The 22,525-nt window shown below is 36.8% G+C and overlaps 2 protein-coding genes across 2 annotated transcripts; both read left to right on the top strand.

Annotated features, from left to right (window-relative positions):
- The first annotated feature begins 14,276 nt into the window (after nt 1–14,276).
- LOC116200741 (glycine-rich domain-containing protein 2-like) lies at nt 14,277–15,895 on the top strand. Its single transcript, XM_031531612.1, has 4 exons — nt 14,277–14,508; nt 14,720–14,837; nt 14,940–15,194; nt 15,315–15,895. The coding sequence occupies exons 1-4, from the start codon at nt 14,348–14,350 to the stop codon at nt 15,771–15,773; spliced, it is 993 nt and encodes a 330-aa protein (XP_031387472.1). The 5' UTR covers nt 14,277–14,347; the 3' UTR covers nt 15,774–15,895.
- A 2,843-nt stretch (nt 15,896–18,738) lies between these two features.
- Nucleotides 18,739–21,828, top strand: LOC116200742 (HD domain-containing protein 2). The gene is made up of 8 exons (XM_031531613.1): nt 18,739–19,020; nt 19,335–19,459; nt 20,029–20,066; nt 20,219–20,329; nt 20,432–20,511; nt 20,922–20,958; nt 21,072–21,113; nt 21,231–21,828. Exons 1-8 carry the CDS (start codon nt 18,739–18,741, stop codon nt 21,314–21,316), a joined length of 801 nt encoding a protein of 266 aa, XP_031387473.1. The 3' UTR covers nt 21,317–21,828.
- Nucleotides 21,829–22,525: the final 697 nt, after the last annotated feature.

Here is a 22,525-nt window from a genome sequence, read left to right on the forward strand (position 1 = left end):
ATAATGATAAATAATAACGCGATATTTCTTGGTTTTATAATTTTAACGGGAATTTAAATTAAGCCGTACATATCTTGTTGTCTTTCAAATGGCACTGATGCGCAAACTTTAGGCATTCATTCACATTTATCTATTGTAATATTGTAAAATATTAGAATGACATGTTATTGGTTGATTGTAGCACAAGACAAATTGATATGTATACTTTGTTATTTCAGCTTTTTTTTTTTTTTGCCAAGTCGAAACTATTTTTCTGCGTATTTTGTGCACTTATGATTTTTTCTTCTCTTAATTTTCCCCCTACCTTGTGCTGTTTTGCTACCATGGCGTGATGCTGTAGTGTAGACTAATTTCCTCGGACCGATGCAAGTATGACATACTTTACTGCATACAACAAAATAGTTTATTAGCAACTAAATGATCAATTTTAGTTGCTAAAAAATAATTTTTAACAATTAAAATATTTTTCCGACTGTACATATATTCTGTTATTAAATCCTTTAACTACTTAATTGTGGCGGCTGATACACAACCAAATTATTTTAGCTGTTATAGGTTTTAGCAACTATATTTTACAATTTAGCAACTAATAATTTAGTTGATATATAATTTATTGATTGCTAAATAAACTCTTCTAACAACTAAACTTTTGATTGTATTCATAAGAATTACACATTTTCGATTCTTTTAAATAAAAAAGGTTCATGATTGTGTGAGTTTTAGCATTTAATGAGCTGATCTAGCTAGAATCAGAATTAATCAGGATCCATTAAATTCACAGATACCATCCACTGCATACAGAAAAATAAAAAAGAGAATCACACATTTCCTTTACGCTCCAGCAATATTTAGACTAAAATGTCTTTAAGGATAACCAAATAACATGTGCAGTTTTCCAAGCAAAAAAAGAAGATTATATCTTTCCGTTCCAATCAAAAGTATCATATTTCATATGTATGGCTGAATCAAAGTTTTTCCATTGTGCATCACTGCCCGACTAATTCAAGTTCGAGCTGAATTCGCCTCATGAAGGATAAAACTCTCCCATTTGCAATCATGAATTTCCTCGGTTTGAAAATTTTTTCAAAATTTTAGTCTGTAATTTTTCCGGACTAGTGACTTTTCCTTTTGTCATATATTTCTTCAAGAACTTCTTCGCCAAAACAGAATTAAAGTTCTTTTAGAACAAATTCATAACTTTTCTCTCTCTCTCTTTTTTTTTTCCTTAGCAGCCTATAGATACTCCTGAAGTAGTTAAAAGTGTACAAGTTAAACGAATTGCATTTGCTTCCTACTATATAATTTCCGCATCTATAAATGTTGTAGTCAGAAAAATCGGACCACGGTCAGTCTTTCTCTATCGTGTGTGCCACAAACCACCATCTCTCACAAACATCACACAAGCAACATGCCAAAGAGGAGTTCGGGATGATTTTCCGAGATTCCTCTCTAATGTTCAAGTTAGAACATGTTTTATCGGGATCTTGAGGAGTCTATCTAAAGCCCCAACATAAAACAATCATAGTTGACACATATTTATAGGAAATTAGAGATAGGAAGTATTAGAGGTAGGGATATATGTACATATGTATATGACACAATAGTTGAATTGCCTAAATCTGATACTGTACATCTAGTAATTACATCTTATTAACCGGAATTCTGTGAGCATGACTTGACGAGCAAGATGGGCCTCAGATTTTGTACCAGGGCCTTCGCGTGGGGTCTCGTGGACCGCGACACCATCATGTACCTGCGAAGTCAGGTAGCCCGCTCCCCTTAATGGGCTTTTCTTGCTCTGGGCCTTCAAATGAAGTCAGGTAGCCCGCTCCCCTCAATTTTATTTTTCATTTCATATGTATATATACATATCCATACCATCATAAATTTTATTAATTCACCACCGCTATTAGATCTTGAACATTATGGTAAATTGTACATATGGATATTTTTCAAAAGTAAAATCTTTATTGTCATAAAAATTTTCATAATATGTATAAAATACATGAGCTTTTGGGTATATGATTATATGAAACAAAGTGACACCCAAGCTTTTTGGAGTGATTTAATAAAATGCGCCCAGAGCTCGGGCATGCTTCTATTTGACCAAATTCTTCTTCATTACAATATTATGCACATAAAGAAATTTTCTTAAAAAATCACTCCTTTATCAGTAAAGCATTAAATCTATTATTATAGAGAATTTACTGTATAAGAACATCAATATGCTATTAATAAAATTAAAATTTTATGTGATAAAAAAAATCAGTTCCCTATCAGTATAACTTTAAATCTATTACTGTAAAGAGCTTTTTTGTATGAGACAATCAATATGCTATCGACCAAATTAATAGTTATTATAAGAAATGGATCTCACCTAATAACTAAATATATGAAAAGAAAGAGAAAAAACTTTCATAATTATAGTGACCATCTTTATTAGTTAGACTAATTCTATTTTGTTTTAATGATTAATTTACAGCGATATAAACAAAAATTAATAAGCTTAGTCGCTCAAGTTTATTACTTGCTCATATAGTTTGACTAGTTTTATAGAAAGATAGTTTATGACCAATTAATCGTAAAACAATACCATACAATGAGTTTCGATATTCTATTTCTCTCAGTGTACTCTTTCAAAATTATAATTTTAATATGATAAATACAAAAAAAATAAATAATTGTTTGAAAATACTTGTGCAACGCACAAGAATTGTAGACTAATATATTAGTAAAATATATTAGTAAATTTAACTTGACAAGCAATTAATGCTCACAATAAATGCACTAAATATATTTCAAATCTACGTATTAGTAAAATTAACTAGACAAGCAATTATGCTCGCAATAAATGCCCTAAACATATTTCAAATCATTAATTAAAATAATATATTAATACAATAAATTTATGTTTTAGTAAAATTAATGCTTACAATATGTGCACTAAATATATTTCAAATCGTTAATTAAAATAATATATTAATATAATAAATCTATCTATATATTATATAAACTTGACAACTCTATAATAAATAGGGGTAAAATTGCAAATCTCTATACAATTAGTTCATATAAACATTATTTCTTATATATTCGTTTCAATAATAAATAACTTAATACAGATGTATAAACTTCTTATCTAATAATAGGTGTAGGATCGTAGATCTATATATTATATAAACTTCACAACGTCATAATAAAAGGGGGTAACATTGTAAATCTATATATTATATAAAGTTGACAATGCCATAATAAATAGGGACAAAATTGTAAATCTCTATACAATAAATTCATATAAACATTATTTCTTATATATTCCTTTAAATAATAAATAACTTAATACATATATATATATATATATATATATAAACTTCTTATCTAATAAATAGGTATAGGGGCAAAAGATTAAATCTATTATTAATTCATATGTTAATATATTGCACAGAAATTGAATAATAGTTAATATTATAATTAATAACAATATATGAATATAAAAATAATCAATATCTATATATTATATAAACTTGATTACGCCACCATAAATAAGGGTAAAATAGTAAATCACTATACAGTTAATTAATATAAACATCATTTCTTATATAATCTTTTAAAAATTAAATAACTTAATAAATGTTTATTTATAAACTTATTATCTAATAATTATGTGTAGAATCGTAAATATATATTATGGTCCATTCATAAAATAATTTGATAATTAAAATAAATTCTTATATAAATTAAAAATATATACTATTTAAAATTGAGTATGCCATAACAAATAGGGGTAAAACTGTAAATCTCTGTAAAATTAATTCATATAAACATTATTTCCTATATATTCTTTAAAATAATAATTAACTTAATATATATATATATATATTTCTTATCTAATAAATAGGTGTAGAACCGTAGATATCTATTATGGTCTATTAATTGAATAATTTGAATTACTTAAAAATAATTCATAAATAAATTAAAAATAGAAATTATATGTAAACTATTAATTAACATAAGGCATAAATTTTACATATTTAATTTTGGTTATGATCAATAAATATATATCTCAGAAAAAAATCATGATAAAAAATCTGGTGAAAATATCACTTCTCTCAAATGATGAATTAGCATAAGATTTATTCAACTGCTACTTATATCATATAATATACGTAATGTCAACATAAAATTTATTCACCAATTCATAATACAATTGCACATAAATATCAATCTCAATATAAATATATGCTTTTAAGAGAACGTGACAAAATATTATATAAAAAATTGCCTGTATAAAGTTCAGTTCATCAAATTAATGGGGCTAAATTTGTAATTTTCTTGGTTAATACTAAATTGAATTTTTAATTCTATATGATTTTATGGTGATAGTAATTAGAAATAAGTAAATTTGAAGCTATTAAACATGTTAAAAGTGCTTTGCTAGTAATGTTTTTAAGATAATTATAAGTAGGAAAAAAGAATTGTCATAAAATGTAACAAAAAGTATCATATATAAAAATCTACTTTAATATCTTCAAAACAAAAATTGATCATATATGATAAAAATTCTTTATTAATAAAACACATACAAAAGGAGGAATGAAAAAATTTTCATATGCAACTAAAATTATCTTAAATAAAAAAATTGATTTTAATAATTTTGAAACAAAAGTTCATCATATACGGCAAAAATTTATTATATATATGTAAACCAATAGGTATTAATAGATGTGAAAAATCGAATGATCATGAATGAGAGTAAATTAATGATTTAGTCCTCCAGAAATGCATATTACATTAAATCTGACCTCAAGAAATTTTTTACATCAAATTGAATATCGAGAGATTAAATGTACATCAAATTTGATATCAAATTTTTTTACATCAAATTGAACCTTGATAAATTAAGTGTACATCAAATTGAACCTTGAGAGATTAAGTGTACATTAAATCCGATCTTAAGAAATTTTTTATATCAAATTGAACCTTTAGAGATTAAGTGTATTTATTCCATTGAATCATCCACTACTTGTTTGAATAGTTTTATGGTCATGCATAGTATGGCAAGCAAAATCTATAGTCTTGTCGGAACCATCATCTTCATTGCCATCCTTGCGGGGCTGGCCAATGCTGATGACACCACCCCAATCCCAGCCAACAAGTCCGAGCTCCAGACATGGTTTGAGGCCAACATGAAGCCCCTCGATGCCCGCAAGGGAGAGCTTGAGTCAAAGCTTGAGGTGGCGGAGGCTGTGCCAAGGGTGATCAGGGTTCGGCAGGATGGGTCTGGCGACTTTAGGAGCATCTCAGAAGTGGTACATAGTATAGAGGCTGACAACACAAGGCGCGTGATTGTGTCTATTGGACCTGGAGTTTACATCGAGAAAGTCAAGATTGACCGAAGCAAACCTTTTCTCACCTTGCATGGGGTCCCAAATGACATGCCCCTGATCTCATCCAACGGGGACTGTAGCGCAATTCGGAACAGTGGACACTGTCACCTTGATCTTGGAGTTAGATTACTTTGTAGCCGCCAACATCGTTGTCATGGTAAGTGTGCATGAATGCATGCTTCATATCTTCTATATATTTTTCCAAATATCGTAGGTCCATACATCACAAATGATAAAACTATACTTCAGTTATGACATCTCTAACTAATTAGTTGCAATTTGGTTAATTAATTTATGGAACACATCACCGAGGCCGACGGGGCAGATACCAGGAGAGCAAGCGGTTGAAGTGAGGATTTCGGGCAAAGCATTATACAATTGCCGGTTCACCGGTTTTCAGGACACCGTTTGTGACGACCATGGATTCCACTTTTTCAAGGATTACTATATCGAGGGAACCGTTGATTATGTTTTCGGCTCCGGCAGATCCCTCACCTGAACACTGAGCTGCGCACGCTCGGAGACGGCAACTCCACTGTGATCACCACCCAGGCAAGGGAGAGCAAAGATGAGGACAGCGATTACTCCCTCATCCACTGCTCCGTCACCGGAACAGGCAGTGGCACCTTCCTGGGACGGGCGTGGAGACCTACCCCAGGGTGATTTTTGCCTACACCGATATGATACATATAAGATTTTATGCCACGAAAGTAGTGGTGATTTATTACGAGTTTTGTCAAAACAAGCTCGTCTTAATAAGTATATCGTGATAATAGAACGTATGGTCACAATATCTCATAATTTATAGTGACAAACTTATATATCTGATCAAATATAATTATCACATTATATAATGTTAGTTACAACGTTCATTGTGTCACAATATTGAAAATATGTATATGCATATAAGTTACTAATTGTGGGAACCTTGACCAGTAGCGCTCACGCAGCATTGGAAATATATGTATATACATACATTAATGCATATATGTATCTACATACATGCTCACGCAACATTGGAAATTTATGTATATACATACATTAATGCATATATGTATCTACATTTACATGTATGCGGCGTATTTGCGTTAAGAAACTTCATTTAGTATTACTTAACATTTCTATCACAATATCATTTTCTTCTGTCAAAATTTCTTTCGTAGTAAGAGAATTTATCACAGCATACAATATTTCATGTAGTGAGCAGCATTGTCGCTCCAGCGGGATGGTCCAACGACAACCACCCCAAGCGTGACAGCCTTGTTGAGTTCAGAGAGTACAAGAATATAGGTCCGGGAGCAAATCCAGCGGGTCAAGCAAAGTTTGTGAAGCAAATGACGGACGAAGAAGTGCGGCCCTTCCTCTCTCTTGGCTACATTGTGGCTTCCGAATGGCTGCTCCCACCCCTTCAACCCCGGTTGGTGTAGGAGAGGCTGATCCATGATATTTTATAATAATGTATTATTCCTTTATAAATTTATTGAGTCGAGTCAAAATGTCCTTCTGCTTAGTCCGCTTTTCTATGTAAATTTGAATTTGGTTTGCATATTTGGTTTGTCATGTCGATCCTCAATAGAAAAATTGATTAATAAAGTGAATTATTCGTATACTAAATTCGTAATATGCTGAAGATATATATGTCCTTCTTGACGATAAGCTGGTATATTCAAGTTTCTTTTTTATAGGAATCATTAAGTCTCATTCAGTACTACTCCACAAATGATACGGCATATATAGAACAATGATAATTAAGGTGTTGATCCATGCATGGGCGTAAAGTAGTTTCAGTGATATATTGGGTGTGTAACACAGTAAATGCGAAGCCTGCGAAAAGATCTAAGCATTCTTAGGTTGCGAAGCCTGCGAGAAGGAAAAAGCACTAGATATGTCCCTCCTTAACATATGTATGTAATGTGTGTGTAAAGAAATGTGATTGAGCAGAAAAGCTTGATCTTTGTTATTCAACTCAGGCGTGACTTATAAAAGGAAAATTATGTCTATAGCTAAAATAGGCTATCCTAAATATAGTATACATAAATATGTACAAGAATAGAAAATCATTCCATAATACTCCCCCTCAAGTTGGAAAATGAGGATTCCGAATTCCCAACTTGCTGAGGAGAAAATGGAATTGATCACGACCAAGTGCCTTAGTGAATATGTCAGCTAACTGAAAGCGCGAAGGCACGTGAGAGGTTGCGACAGCTCCAGAGCGTAAATGTTGCCTAATGAAGTGGCAATCTATTTCAATGTGTTTGGTGCGCTCATGGAAAACTGGATTAGAAGCAATGTGGAGAGCCGCTTGATTATCACAAAACAAATGCATGGGACCGGCATGGTAAACACCAAGGGAGCTAAGGAGAGAGCGAAGCCATAAGAGTTCGCTAACTGTTGCTGCCATAGCCCGGTATTCTGCTTCTGCAGAAGATTTGGAAACTGTTGTTTGCTTCTTGGTCTTCCAGGAGATGGGACTACCACCGAGGTTGATAAAGAAACCAGTCAATGATGGCCTAGTCATAGGACAACTGGCCCAATCCGCATCACAGTAAGCTGTTAAGGACAGAGAAGTTGGACGAAGAAAAATTCCTTGTCCAGGAGATTTCTTGAGATAGCGAAGTACTCGGATGGCAGCGTCCCAATGATTTTGGCGAGGGTCCTGTAAGAACTGTGATAATATATGGACAGGATAGCTGAGCTCCGGTCTGGTGATAGTGAGATATAGGAGACGACCAATAAGACGACGATATTGACTCGGATCAGAAATAGAATCACCACTGTCCTGAGACAACCGATGCTGTTGTTCCATAGGAAAGTAAGCAGGCCGGGAGCCCAACATACTGGCTTCAGTGAGAATATCCAGCGTGTATTTCCGCTGATTGAGAAAAAGACCTGAACTGCTCCGAATGATTTCTATCCCCAGAAAATATGTTAATGCTCCAAGATCCTTAATTCGGAAGCACTGATGAAGATAATTCTTGAAATGAACACAGGAAGCAGAGTCATTGCCCACAAGGATCATATCATCCACATAAACTAGCACAGCGAGAAATACACCATCACGAGACAAAGTGAATAAAGAGTGATCTGCCTCAGATTGTTGAAAGCCATACTGAATGAGGGCATTGGCAAATTTGGAGTACCAATTGCGAGAAGCCTGACGGAGACCATATAACGATTTCCGCAACTGACAAACCTGTTTGGAGTACCAATTGCGAGAAGCCTGACGGAGACCATATAACGATTTCCGCAACTGACAAACCTGACTAGTATGAGGGGTGCGAAAACCAGGCGGAAGGGACATGTACACTTCTTCATCCAAGTCCCCATGGAGAAAAGCATTGTTGACATCAAGTTGATGCATCTCCCAGTTCTTAGCAATAGCAATAGTCAATAAACAACGTACCGTGACTAATTTGGCGACCGGAGCAAAAGTTTCATGGAAATCGACACTTTCAATTTGAGTAAATCCTTTTGCCACCAGTCGAGCTTTATAACGTTCCACAATGCCATTCGCCCGCCTTTTGATCTTAAAAACCCATTTACAGCCAAAGGGTTTCTTCCCAGGGGGAAGTGACTGGACAACCCAAGTGCCGTTATCCTCAAGAGCTCGAATTTCTTCGGCCATTGCATGACGCCATCGTGGATCCTTAACGGCTTCTGAGTAAGTCCTTGGCTCTATGTCGAAATCAATAGCAGCAAGGAAAGATAATTGTGTGGCATCAATGTCAGAGTATGTAAGGTAATGCTCGAGAGGATGAGACGTACCTGGAGAGTGCGATGGAGTAGGTGATTTGGTGGCGGGAGGGTAATCAAAACAACGAGCTGTGTGAGAAACAAAATCTTTGAACCAACTAGGTTGACGAGTATCCCGAGGAGCCTTGGAACGAGCAATGCAATCTGCTGGAACTTCAGAAGAAGGGGAAACAATCGGGTCAGAAGAAGATGTATCGGGTGCTGGGTCAAGTAAAGTGGTCGCTCAAAACGGCAAGGTAATATTAATTAGTCCACGAGTTCACAAGGTGTCAATCTATTAGTTTGGAATGTCAAGTATTAATTTGGAGATTGATAACATTATCTAAAGTTGTGCTTCTTTCTCCCCTTCTTCCTATGTCTTTGTGAAATAATCTATGAGCATCATGGCATAGGTAAAAGGGAACGAGAAGGCATTACGTTACAGTCCATATGACAATTCACAAGGAATTAATCCAAGAGTTCAGAATGTTAAGGTATTATTAATCCACGGAAAAAAAGAAGGTGGTTGTTCGGAATGATATAGTGTATATATTGATTTATGAGTATATATAGGAGCAAAGCAGTCGTGAGGAACCTCCAGAAAAGTTGAGGGAAAAAAACACTAATAAAGCTTTCGTATTATTATGCAATAGTAGCTAGTGAAGAATAAGTAGCACTGACATTAATATTGATTTCTTTTCTTGGGGATGCATTTACGATGAATCGAGTGATCAGTTTAAAATACTCTAGTGACTATCAACGTGTTGATTGTCAACTGGTACATAGTCAATCACAACTTATTATACAGTAAATAGAATTATTAGAGGTCGTACTCAACTATATGACGTGGCAAATAGTGTAGACGAGATCAGTTAGAAGGCATTAGTCTCGGGATCAATCAGCACCATCCCAAGCTGAAAGGACTACCGAATACCGATCACAACGTCAATATCTATAATCGAAATATAATTAGATTAAATTAAAAATGACGCTGGAGACCTGAAATATCCTACCAGCTGCTGCGGAATTAAAAGGTGCAAGTGGACGTGATATTTTCGAACCTATAGGGTGTGATCGGGATATTTACCTATTAATTAATTAATCAATTAATTGAATATAAAGATAAATGTGGTGGAACAGTTTTTTTTTAAAGATAAAATTGTGGGATACATTATCTTTCGAAAATAAATTGTATGAGATGTTGCTCTCGTAATTCATGGTGTGAAATAGATCTTGGATTCTTCTTCTTCTGTTGAGATCTTCAGGGTCTTCTAGGCAGCATTCACCGGATTTGTGATTCCCAAAGTCTGCATTTTGATGTAAATAGTATTCAAATTTTGATCTTGATGTAAATAGTCTTCTACAATGCCATCATCGGTGAAGAATATACATGGAAACATATATTGTTATAATTAATGCCAATTCTGGACGCAGGTTGCTTCTTGGCCAGGATATCAATTCAACCTATATATGTGTGCCGTGGATCCCAAGGCACTGCATGTATTATAAAAGAAATTACCTCGTATAGCACACGTTTTGGCTAAAGGACCTGACATTTATTTTTGACTGAAGAATACCTCATCAATACTAAAATTATAATGTGACTTACATGTGCTAGCTAGATAACATAGATGGTTTGGCTTTATAACATACATATTCATGCGTAACCTGACACGGAAGTTTATGTTTGTTAGCTATCAGCTGTACTCTTTTAAACACTTTCTCCATCAACATATAATGTACGTAACTATCCCAATGCACCCAAATTCCTTGTAATCCTATCCTAATAACACTACATATATTTGGAAATTTCGTGAGCGGGGAGGAGAGGAGAGGAAAGGAAATGGAAGGACAATAATATCCTTATTCGGGAGTCGTTCAGGAAGAATAGGAGAGGAGAGGAGAGGAAATGAGAAAGAACAATATGCTTATGACGTTCAAAACCCATACTTCTAATTAGAAGTTCTTGAAGGAATATAGTCATTAAACCAATTGCTCTGATCTAGCTCCAAAAATTCAATTCAATTCAATCCTATCATCTCATCCAGATCGATACCTCTACTAGGGAATATTACACTTATTTTGCACCTTCCCTGTATCTAAGAGCTCACGCGTGTCACACTTTGCACACCATACTATAACTGTAATCTTAATACAGAGATGGTAGAAGGCGTGCTTCGATGTCACCTGATTGAAACGAGTCAGTTCAGAGTTGTAATTAACTGAATTATAAACATTTGATTAGTATGCAAATTGGCACGTGACATAATTATGTTGCAAGTGGTCTTGCATAGCTTGAAGACCACTCGGGACTTCTATTTGTTCAGTCTTTGCCTATTCTAACAATGAGCCCGTATACTTTAGTTTCCTGGCATACGTCCTTAATTAGATTAGGCCTCAAAATTCTAGATTATCTTGCAAAGAGATAGATTAGTAAAAATTCCATGCATGGTCCAACCACTACAACAAAGTAATTTATTAGCAACTAATTAATCAATTTTAGTTGCTAAAAAATCATTTTTAACAGTTAAAATATTTTTTCAACCATACATATATAATCAGTTTAGTCCTTCGGTAAGGTCTCCAATAAGTCCACCCCCCATTCAAAAGTTATACCTATAAATAACACTTTAGCTTGAGCACTCAAAACCAGTACCAGAACAGCCTATACCTTGCAGAACCCTGTTTAGTGGATTGAACCTGCAATTTCCATTCTATGGGCCTTAACTAACGAGCCGGATGATTTGGTGTTGTTGCTGCATCACCTGCTCCAGGATTTTATTTTGAGTTTCCAGTCAAGAATGCCGTTAAGCTTTACAGATCAATGCACATTCTGCTGTAAAGACATTAAGCTCTTCGACTGCAAATTCTACCATTCTGAAATCAGTTGCCTCCTAAGCACGTGTACCGATGGACTGAACAGTTGATGAGCCGGCTTTCCTCTACTTGGATTTCTGGGCATTGGCTACATAGAGGAGCATGTGTGTCATCTCAAATTCCGTCCCTATCAATGTTCGGTCCTCGCTGAAGAGAAGGAAGCGACTACAGGGGAAGCAGCATTCAGTGCACATGGTTTTCAGAGTGTAGTGTTGTTCCTAGTTGTGGTTTTCAAGCAACTTTTAAGGTTCATGTATAAATTAAGTCCGATCAACACAACATGAAAAGGATCAGAGGACACGATAATATTTCTAAATTCGAGTAGTTTCTATAACTGTATTAGGACACCACTTTTTTATTTGGAGTCTTTTCAAGACAAAGCGGGAAAATTTGGTGGATCAAAGTAGCATCATGTTTGACTGCAGTCTTCCAGGATGTTGCCACGAGCACCAATTATTTCAATTTTCAATCCAGGAAGCCCCTTCACTCTCTTCACAGATCACGATATTTCCGACTTTCTTTGCCTTATTCAGACAGCCCATGGGGCAGTTTCCAACTTTCCAGGGTAGCAACAGTATATCGATCAGTTAGTTCTTAATTATCTGAAATAATATTTTTAAATGCCGACTTAGGAAAATCTCACCAAAGAGTGCAGCGGGAATAAGTTCTTCAGAGACGATTGGTCGATGCTTACATATGTGTTGGTTGGGATGTTATATTTGAATTGATAAATGCTTATGTACATAGATCAATATATTCTCGGAACATATAGTTTTGTTTATGGTTTCAAGGCAAGATCAGCTCCCACATAACACCATATGATTATCCTCCTCATCTAACAGAATTAATTATGAAATGCGGTCCTTGCATTGACAGGGTCATATTCTACATTTCATATACAAGTATTTTCAGAGATGATGGCTGATGGAGCTCCGATTGGTGGCGCTTCACATCAGATCAGAAAGATTTCAAATGACTCTGCTCCCCAGAGGAGCTGAGGATGCATTTTTTAATGAAGATCTCATAGGAGGAGATGGCAACAAAATCATTCAGTGCATATTGGAGGACCCTAGAAAAGCAGGTTTGGAGATGCAAAACATGCGTGATCCAATAAAGGAGGCTCCTGATCGGATAATTATCCTCCATGGCGCCCTGCCACTGGTGAGTTGTTGCTTGCACCATTCGACTTCAGGGAGCCATTTTTCTTCTTCTTATACAATGTTGAGAGCGACGTCCTTGGGAGAATCGGGCTTCGATGCATTCATGAAGAGTTTAGGGTCAACACCTCGATGCGTTTCCATTTTAACATCTGCGTAGATCAAGGCTTATACCTGTTTGATAGTTGAAGGGTTCGAGAGCTGAGCAGCATGAAGTAACAAGAAAGAAATCAATATGCTCTGCTTTCTTCTTTATTTATCTACTTTCTCACTTACTTTTGGCATAAAATCCTTATGGAATTGAAGCATTAATTTTGGTTTTGGTTTAAGCTTCATGACTAGTCCTGCGATCTACATTATGCATATTCTTTTCTGTGTAATACCATAGTTAGCAATTACTATTTCATTGCTTAGTTGCATTTGATGGCAATATTGCGGGAGCGATAGAGCTTGTTTGGATGCCCAAACGAATGGCGACCGAGGCAGGTCCAACTATCAGATGATGTTGGTATAGGTTAGCCTAGTCCAAGACAACCTCAACCATTTCCAAGTACTTACAGCACAAGAAGTTGGAGTCTTGAGAGACCATAATCATCAATATTAAGGAAGGCCCTAAACACTGTTTTCGGCGGTGCCAAGTACAGAAGAGTACAAATCCAATTGGGAACAATGGGAAGAGATATTATACAATAAATCAGTTATAAATCAAGTCAAGACAAATCGAGGACCAACCTTTTACATGTGATGGGGATCAATTTAGGACAAAACTTAGAATCCATATCGTTACGTGTGACAAATCTCATGTTCAGTGCATAGCCGGTTAAGAGGGCCCTCTTCACTGTTCGATCGTCACTTTTGGGTGAGTTCCACGCTAATCTAACGGTGGGGAGGGACCCAGCTAAACCGTCAATATATAAAATAAATGGGAGAAATTTCCCATTTGGTGTACATATGGTGTTTGTCAATGTAATATTTAACTCGGAAAGCAACTGAAACATGGCTCTTGTGTGACTGCTTCACACATGAAAAATGTTTTAGCCTCGTCACCGGGGAAAAAAAAATCTTTTTCGTTGAATTGCAGAGATGCCCCTTTTCCCCTTTGGAGATGTATAAGTATCGTCTTCCTTGAACCATAGAACCTTGACTAAGAAAAAAACAAAGGCATTCCAGAAATTAAAATTACTGACATTTGAAATGAAGGAAGAAGCTCAACAGATGGAATGGTCCAAAGCACGAGAAGTTGTTTTCAGTGTGGACCTTGTGGAAGCCGCTAAGCAGCAACTCCAATTTCTTGCTGTCGTCAATAGTATCGGTAGCCTTTACAATGGGCCTGCTCTTGATCGTGCCATATACAGGTAAAAGTGATAATATTTGCTGCCAATCTAGATGACTGACGATAATTATGGGGTCCTTCATTTGAATTTATAATGTGATTATGTTTAATTTTAGAAATTAGTCAGATGACTAAAAGTTAATTCAAAGTATATCAATTGCATAACATTTTTGTAATTGGGAGATCTCTTTCACAAAACATCCAAGTAAATCCCAATCCTTTTACTCGTTCAGGTACAAATATTGTTGGCTTCCATTGCTAGCAAAACATGTGGATTCCCCTATAACAACAGAACCCCTAGTTGTGCCTCTCGATTGTGAATGGATATGGCACTGTTATCGGCTCAATCCTGTAAAAGCCAATAAAATTAAATTTAACAGTTTTGTTCTTTAGTTCCAAAATTAAGGTCAATGCATGCATATTTCTAATTGTCATATACATATGATCCTGCAGATGCAATATAAGATGGATTGTGAGGAAATTTTTGGAAAAAATCTTGACAATCTCAACGTCTTATCAACTACAAAAGCAGCTTGCACAAAGCAGGCTGAAAGTATCTGGAATGATATGTATCCAACAGAACCATACTATGTTCAACTCAATTGCCACTCTTCAATGAGCAATGTCGGGACTAATGTTGGAGCTCAAAGAAGCACTAACTATGATTTGGCTGCAGCAGTGAAGAGGCAAAGGTCTTTCTTTCATAAGGTAATTATGAGAAAATCAATTGCTTTGAGTTATGATGCATCCTTTTATGCATCATTCTCATCCATTAAAATATCACCAGTTCATACTTCTGTTTTTTATGATCCTTTTCCATCTTTTTAGGTGTCAAAATATATAATACAAGATGATTGCTTCTTTGAAGAAGCAGTCCTTAAATACAAAGCATTTTTGCACTTGATTAAGAGAAAGAAAGAGAGCCCCATCAAGTTCTTCTGTGTTCCGACCGAAGACATCGACCTCATTTGGCATTCGCACCAGCTTTATCCCCTTTCTTATAGTAACGATCTCAAGGCAATACTTGGAAAGATAGTGGACCACAATGACCGAGATTCTTCAAGTGGTGCTAAGCTCAGGATTGGATTCGCACAGACCACTAAGCTCTGGGAAGAGACCTTTGGCGGATCGTACTTAAGGGCAAGAGTGATGCACACATATATTGACCAGGTCGCTAAATGTGGCAAGCTATGTGTGGAAGGCTTCACAGTGTATCGCTCAGAAGAATATGGGGTTGTCATGGAGAAATCACAAACCGAATGCTGTGATGGTTGTGTAGATGGATGAATTATATACATGGACGGATATCCGTCCTCTTATATAAAGTGCTGGTTTTTGGTCCATCTGTGACAAGATCAGTCTATCAATCATCAATCAATTAAATAAATGAGAGGTTCTTAATTCGTTTACATTTTTTGAACATATACACACACACACACACACACACACACACACACACCTTGAATGTAGTAGTGGCAATACTTCCGTGTTGAGGATTTACTCCCAAGTTGTCAAAATTCAATTAATCTTTCAGGAAACTCAGATCAACATGTATAGTAACAAAATAGTTCGTGCCAATTGTGATGCAAGAATCCTAACAAAGAAGATCACCGAAAAGAATATTCAACATGAAATCGCAACTCTATAACAAGTGATAAATTATTATAATTTGGATCAAGAGTACAGGAATTTCCGTTGATATAATGTGAGATGGGAAACCATACATCGACTTGTCGGGGAAAACAATGAATGATTTTACACCTTTTAAATTACTTATACTTGAGACGAGTAAGATAACTGGTCGCAGTGTAAAACGTGCTTTTCTTCATATTAAAAGTGGCGCTGCTACCTTCTTTGGCTTGAAAATGGCGTGCCCATTTCTAATGTTAATTGCATAAAAATTAATTTTTATTTCAATAAATATCATGTCAGCAATTTTTAAGGGCAAAATGGTGAGAACGGTGAAACAAGAAGAAACAGGAAAGAGGAAAAGCAGAACTGAGAAAAAGGTCCGCCGTGCCTTGATCATTAGCACGCTGCTCTTATTAATGAGCAAAGACAATTAGTTTACAAGATCTCCAGCGAGATTACAGAAAGTAACTGAAAAATATTCAAGACAGCAACATTATCTCTAAATATCCTCTAATAAATGGGAGGTGGACCAAAAAAAAAAGAAACTAATAGGTAAATTTAGCTAAAAAAAAGCTTAGGAATAAATAACAAAAATAACCAAAAGAGATTGTACTGTAGTGGGTCAGGCTCTCGCCTGATAATTACAAAGTGGTACTATTATTATCCTGTTATTAATTATTAAAATTTTTATTTTATTATATTTTAGGTTCACGAGCCTTCTTGTAAACGGAAAAAAGAAAAGATAAAAGTTGGAGGACCAAAATATATTTTTCCTATTTCAACGGAAAAGTAAAAGTATATGTCACCAATAGGTACTTTTACTTATTCAACAAAGGCAATTGCCGTCTTACTTCACTTGTCTTCTATATGAAAATCTTCTCGGGAAAGGAAAATCAAATATATCAATTTACCTATTCCCCATAAAAAAAAAGTATTCAGATTTACCGATATATATTATTAAGATGGTATATATTACCAATATTCCAAAAAATTCATATCCAATCTTCCGTTTTTAAAATAAATTGGGCTAAGAAACTATCAGTTGGGATGGTTCTCCCTCCCTAACATAACTCAGTTAGTCCGTTCATTCATACGGAAACCAAATCAGGTGTCATGGCATCACACGACGGTGATGGGCGGCGGCGCAAAGGAGTGCAGAATAGATATTGTGGCTTTGCAGTGTGCCGGTGGCACAGTAGCCTTGGGCTACCCCATTGACGCAAAGCCCCCTCCTCCTCCTCCTATTCATATCCCTAAATATGACCCGTTAGCAGCTGTGCCGGTGGCCGTGACGACTGCCAGGGTGGGTGCCGGTATTCTCGTTACGAGATGACACTCCACTGCCCCTGATCACTCCTGCTCATCGACTAAAAGATGTACCAAAAATGCTGTCGTTGGATACTGTTTGTTGCCGCAATTTTTATCGGCCTCGTCTTCCTATATATTCTACAGTCATAAGCTGCAATTGAAGCATCCCACTTTCCAAGTCAGAGACTTCGCCGTCTCAAACTTCAGCATATCCTCTTCTTGTGACTGTTCAAGTTTCCACTCTATTGGAGAAAATTTGAATAACTAGAGTATCATATCGTGTCTAATATTGCTACGTTGATCCGGCTTAAATATTTAGATGAGTTTTGTCTTGAGAAAACCTTAGATATGTCCAAAATCGAGTGGCATTGTGCATGGTGCCAACTTGGACAAAATCGAAGCTTCAAGTGTCCAAATTCAAAATTAATGGTTTACGAACCTAAAGTGTCGAATACTCTGCGAATGCGTCAAATAATATAATTGCCACTCATATTGCAATTTAGTTAGAAAAAAGGCCACCTTGCATGATTCAGCACAACCGAATCGGCTGATTTAGCACTCTCTTCTTTAATACATATGATTCATGAAAACAATAAAAATTGTTTAGATTATTTTAAATTATTTTAAGGGAGAAGAAAAAGGGTGCGGCTGTGCTAATTGAGAGTTAGAGCCGTCGCACTAAATCTAAGAGATTTCAAGTTGGTTAACGAGCTTAACTCCAAGGGGTTTGATTTAGTGGTTAAGGAAAAATTTTAGTATTCGTCCAATTTCGAGTTCGAAACCCCTTAGAACCACCGGAGCGCCTTTAGCGTGATTACCCTCTCCGTGCATCGCCAAGGGTTCATGGAGTCCCGAAAATTAGTCGGACGAAACCTGGACACCGGTTAAAAAAAAAAAAAACAAAAAGAAGAGGTTGGTTAACGAGACTGGTAAAATTTCACCTAATCTGCCCACCTATAAACTCCGACTTCCCAATTACATAAACATCCCACCCTTCCTATTTTATTAGTACCCGACCCGAGAACCGGGATACCCTTCACATATAACGTGTACTCCCGGTGTACCATGCGCCCGGCGGAGGCCCGATAAGGGCGGCCTGATTCCTCAGGTGCACAATGCACCCGGAGCAGCAAATCATTTTGGAAGATCCTGTCGCCACTTCGGACCTCCTCGTTTCTTGCAGCGACAGAGAAGAAGCCGACAAAGCACAGAGCTCACAGAACAGAAACGAAAAGCTAAACCGGAAGGTGGCGAAACGCCGCAACGTCTCCTTCGAAGCGCCGCCGTATTCGCCGATCGCAACCGCGACAACATGGCGGTTAACCCCTCCACCTACTGCTCGCCTCCGCTCGGCCGTTCTCTCTCCCCTCGGACCTCCCTGGCCTTCCTCAGCCGGACCTTTCTGAGGCCCTGTTTGTCTCCCGGAGCTCAGGCTCCGGGCCTCGTTCTGGTCCGCTCCCTGAAGAGCTCTTCCGGCGGCTTCGGATCTCAGAATCCCGTGAGCTTGGGCGAGTCCGAAGCTCCGGTGGGGTCGTACCCCCAGGGCTCTTCAGCTTCAGCGATTGATTTCCTCACATTGTGCCACCGCCTCAAGGTACGGTGACATTGAAATTTCAGGATTTGTCCTTTTTGGGCGAGAAGATCAAGGAAGTCTCTTTTCTTCAAAAATTTGATTTTTAGGTCTCAGTTTATTGAATTTGGTCGATGGAATGGACAAATTCTTGGTGATGTGCTGCTTTTGCTTCAGTGGGGCAAATGCATGCGTATGCATGAGCTGCTCTGAACTGGCGCAAAATGACATGATAGATTTTGCTATTGAATTTGGGAATGTGTTCAGAATGTGATGTTGATCTAATAATTGGGTTGGGGACGATCCAAGTCATTGTCTCTTCTGTATCTCTTTTGTAGACGACTAAGAGGAAAGGGTGGATCAATCATGGAATAAAAGGTCCAGAGTCGATCGCTGATCATATGTACCGCATGGCGCTGATGGCTTTGATTGCTGGTGATATTCCAAGTCTGAACCGGGAAAGGTAACACTCTCATCAGTGTACTGGTGGGTTTGCGTTTCTACAAAAAAAAAATTCAGTAAGACATGATGATTGCCCGTCGTTTGATGGACATTTTTTAGCGAGTTGGTTGGTTTGGCTATAAGTTTCAGTATAAAATGCAAAATCGGAATAATTTTGCCTTTTCAGCAAATTACTGTTCTTTGATTCTCGACTGTTGCTGGTATGGACCTTCAGTATGGTCCCTACTTGATGAAGCTCCTTAATTCACATGCGGTAAAGTCTGTATGAGTTAAGATGTTTGATGATCTATTTTTAATGGTCTATACAGTGGCTAAACCACAAAGATCGTCTGTCCCTTCAATGTCTGTGCTGACATTGATAAGCTATCTGTAGTCATTCAATTATCTGAACATTTCTACTATGTTGTCTTTCTCTCCCTTCTTTGCCAATTGCAAGGTGCATCTTACCAGATGAGATGCGAGCTGATTATACTTTCACTCTAGTTGCTAAATTATGCTAGAAGTTGATTTTAGCCAATGTGGTTACTCTTTATTGATAGTACCTCATATGAAGTTCGTTTTTGGTACCAGGTGTATTAAGATAGCTATCGTGCACGATATTGCTGAAGGTATATTTGACTTCTTACTTGAAAAAAAAAAATGCCATTACCTACTTCTCTGTGGCTTCCTTGAAGGGCTAACTAACTTGAGAGGCATATGTGCCTTTTCAAAGCATGAATTTGTGAATGTATTTATGTGCCTCTTTTTTAATCTTTGATAGCTATTGTTGGAGATATAACACCATCCGATGGAGTGCCGAAAGAGGAGAAAAGCAGGAGAGAAAGTGCAGCTTTAAACGAAATGTGCGAAGTTCTTGGTGGAGGAATGAGGGGTATCACTAATTCTTGTTTTCTTGGAGAACTTGCAACACTTTCATTTGTCTTCTAGATAAATTGGCTGTCGTTAAATTGTATTATTTTTCTAATTTCTTTAGCTGAAGAGATCAAAGAACTCTGGGCTGAGTATGAAAACAACTCATCCCTCGAGGCCAATCTGGTTAAAGATTTCGACAAAGTAAGTAAATAATATCATTGAGATGAACCCCTGTACATTAGAGCTTTCTAGTTAGATTGCACTTTTCACAAGTCTTGCAGGAAAATTTTCCTTATGAACCGGATCATAGACTAGATAAATTACCTAGAAGCCTCCCCAGTTATTGCTCATGGTTAACACCAAATTTTACCTGTATTACATTGAAGGACTTGCTTCATCAAAATATACATTTTGCCATTTAGAAATTGATTTTACAGCTAGATTTCCATGCAAATGTTCTCATGTGTAGATGAAACTACATGTCGATGTTAAGGAGTTTATGGACAGATTTCCTGCCTGTACAATATGAGATGGTTTTGCTTTGTTATATCCACATTTGATGCTTTACTTTGTAATGGTTCATGTATCTTAAAAGAGATGTGCATTTTCAGGTTGAGATGATTCTGCAAGCACTGGAATATGAAACAGGTAATGGTCCCTTTCAACTCACCGTTCCTGTTGATATGGGGCTTCTATTTATGTTCTGTATACAAATTCAAAATCTATCTGATCATTCTCGTTTGCTGTGAATGATAATGCAGAACATGGGAAGGTGCTGGATGAGTTTTTCCTTTCGACTGCAGGTAGGATCTTTGGTATGTGCATCAACAACATACCTCTCACCCGATGAAAAAACTTTGGTAGAACTCGGTATCTTACTCCTTATACCAATTAGTTACTGCTGCTGGATTTATATGCAGGAAAGTTTCAGACAGAATTAGGGAAAAGTTGGGCAGCTGAGATTATTTCAAGAAGAAATGCAAGGCTTGCCAAAGTAGTAAACTGATCTACTGCTTCATGAATGAAACCATCTGCTTCCAACAGACTTAGGCTAGCCTTTTTCAAGTGGTCACCCTTGCACTACAATCTCAACACAGATGCATCCTTAATGTTTGATCGTGATCATGAGAGTGAAACTGTAACCATAAACTTAGAAGCAGCCAGCCATTGCTTCATGGGGTTAAACAGCTCGGGCAGTCAAGTCTAGGTGTTCTGGATGGTGTTGATGGTTCCATGGTGCAAGGAGTATTCTTTGTTTGGAGAAACCTGGTAAGAGGTTACGTGTTGTATTAGAGTAAGCTAAGGATTCTGCGGCCAAGTTAGGCAATCAAATGGCACTCTGTTCAGCTTATAGGTTCTCATTATTTCGAACTTATCCATTAACTGTGCTAAGTAGCTGTAGTGGGCACAATTGCAAGTGACTTTAAGCTCCTGTTTTTTGGAATTGCGCATCAATTTGTTCTGCTGAAAATGATATAAAGAGAATCGAGACTAGAATTCATTATTTTGGTGACTAAATTTACTGATGTCTCTGTTACATTATACAATGTTTGCTACCGTCATGTTATTAGAGCCATAGCAAGTTCCTGGGCCACTAGCATAGTCTGTCCTTGAGTGCATTATCATTACAAAAAAATCGAGTGGTCCGTTTGGTTTCGCAGTTAAAATCACAAAAATTTTAACTTTAACTCAACACACTACACAACAAAAATACACATTTCCCAAGTCAAAAATTTTAACTTTAACTCAACACACTACATAATCATTTGTCCTTTTCCACAATCAAAATCAAAGTTACTTTAACTCTGAAACCAAACGCACCAGAGATGTCTCTGCTTAGTAACTCTAGCCAGCCTGTGAAATCCTGCCCTTGTCACTATGCAGAAACAATTTGTGTCTGGTTATTGGTGAGTTGCTGCTATCTCCGGGTAATTTAGATTGTTAACCGCTGGATGGCTGTTTGTTGAGATGCTTTGTCTGCTTATTCCTAAAGTGTTTATGCCCTAAGTTATAGGCTATTTGATCAGGCATTGCCCAATGAATGTACTTTGCTTGTAAGTTGGCTTCTTTTGGGTTAAGAGAGCTCCGCTACATCGGCAATTTTCCGATTCCAAGCCGACAGGGATTCAAGTGTACGAGCAGGTCACATAAATTCAATGCAGTTGTCCTAGCCTATACTGAAAATCACGTCTCTCTAGTTTAGTGCAAGTTAACG

This window comes from Punica granatum, chromosome 3 (genome assembly GCF_007655135.1).
Source record: "Punica granatum isolate Tunisia-2019 chromosome 3, ASM765513v2, whole genome shotgun sequence".
NCBI lineage: Eukaryota > Viridiplantae > Streptophyta > Magnoliopsida > Myrtales > Lythraceae > Punica > Punica granatum.

Coding starts and splice junctions, on each gene's coding strand:
- LOC116200741 (XM_031531612.1), top strand. CDS start 14,348: ATGAAGGAAGAAGCTCAACAGATGGAATGGTCCAAAGCACGAGAAGTT. Junction 14,509..14,719: donor CTTGATCGTGCCATATACAG/GTAAAAGTGATA, acceptor TTACTCGTTCAG/GTACAAATATTGTTGGCTTC. Junction 14,838..14,939: donor ACTGTTATCGGCTCAATCCT/GTAAAAGCCAAT, acceptor ATGATCCTGCAG/ATGCAATATAAGATGGATTG.
- LOC116200742 (XM_031531613.1), top strand. CDS start 18,739: ATGGCGGTTAACCCCTCCACCTACTGCTCGCCTCCGCTCGGCCGTTCT. Junction 19,021..19,334: donor CATTGTGCCACCGCCTCAAG/GTACGGTGACAT, acceptor TCTCTTTTGTAG/ACGACTAAGAGGAAAGGGTG. Junction 20,512..20,921: donor TGGTTAAAGATTTCGACAAA/GTAAGTAAATAA, acceptor GTGCATTTTCAG/GTTGAGATGATTCTGCAAGC.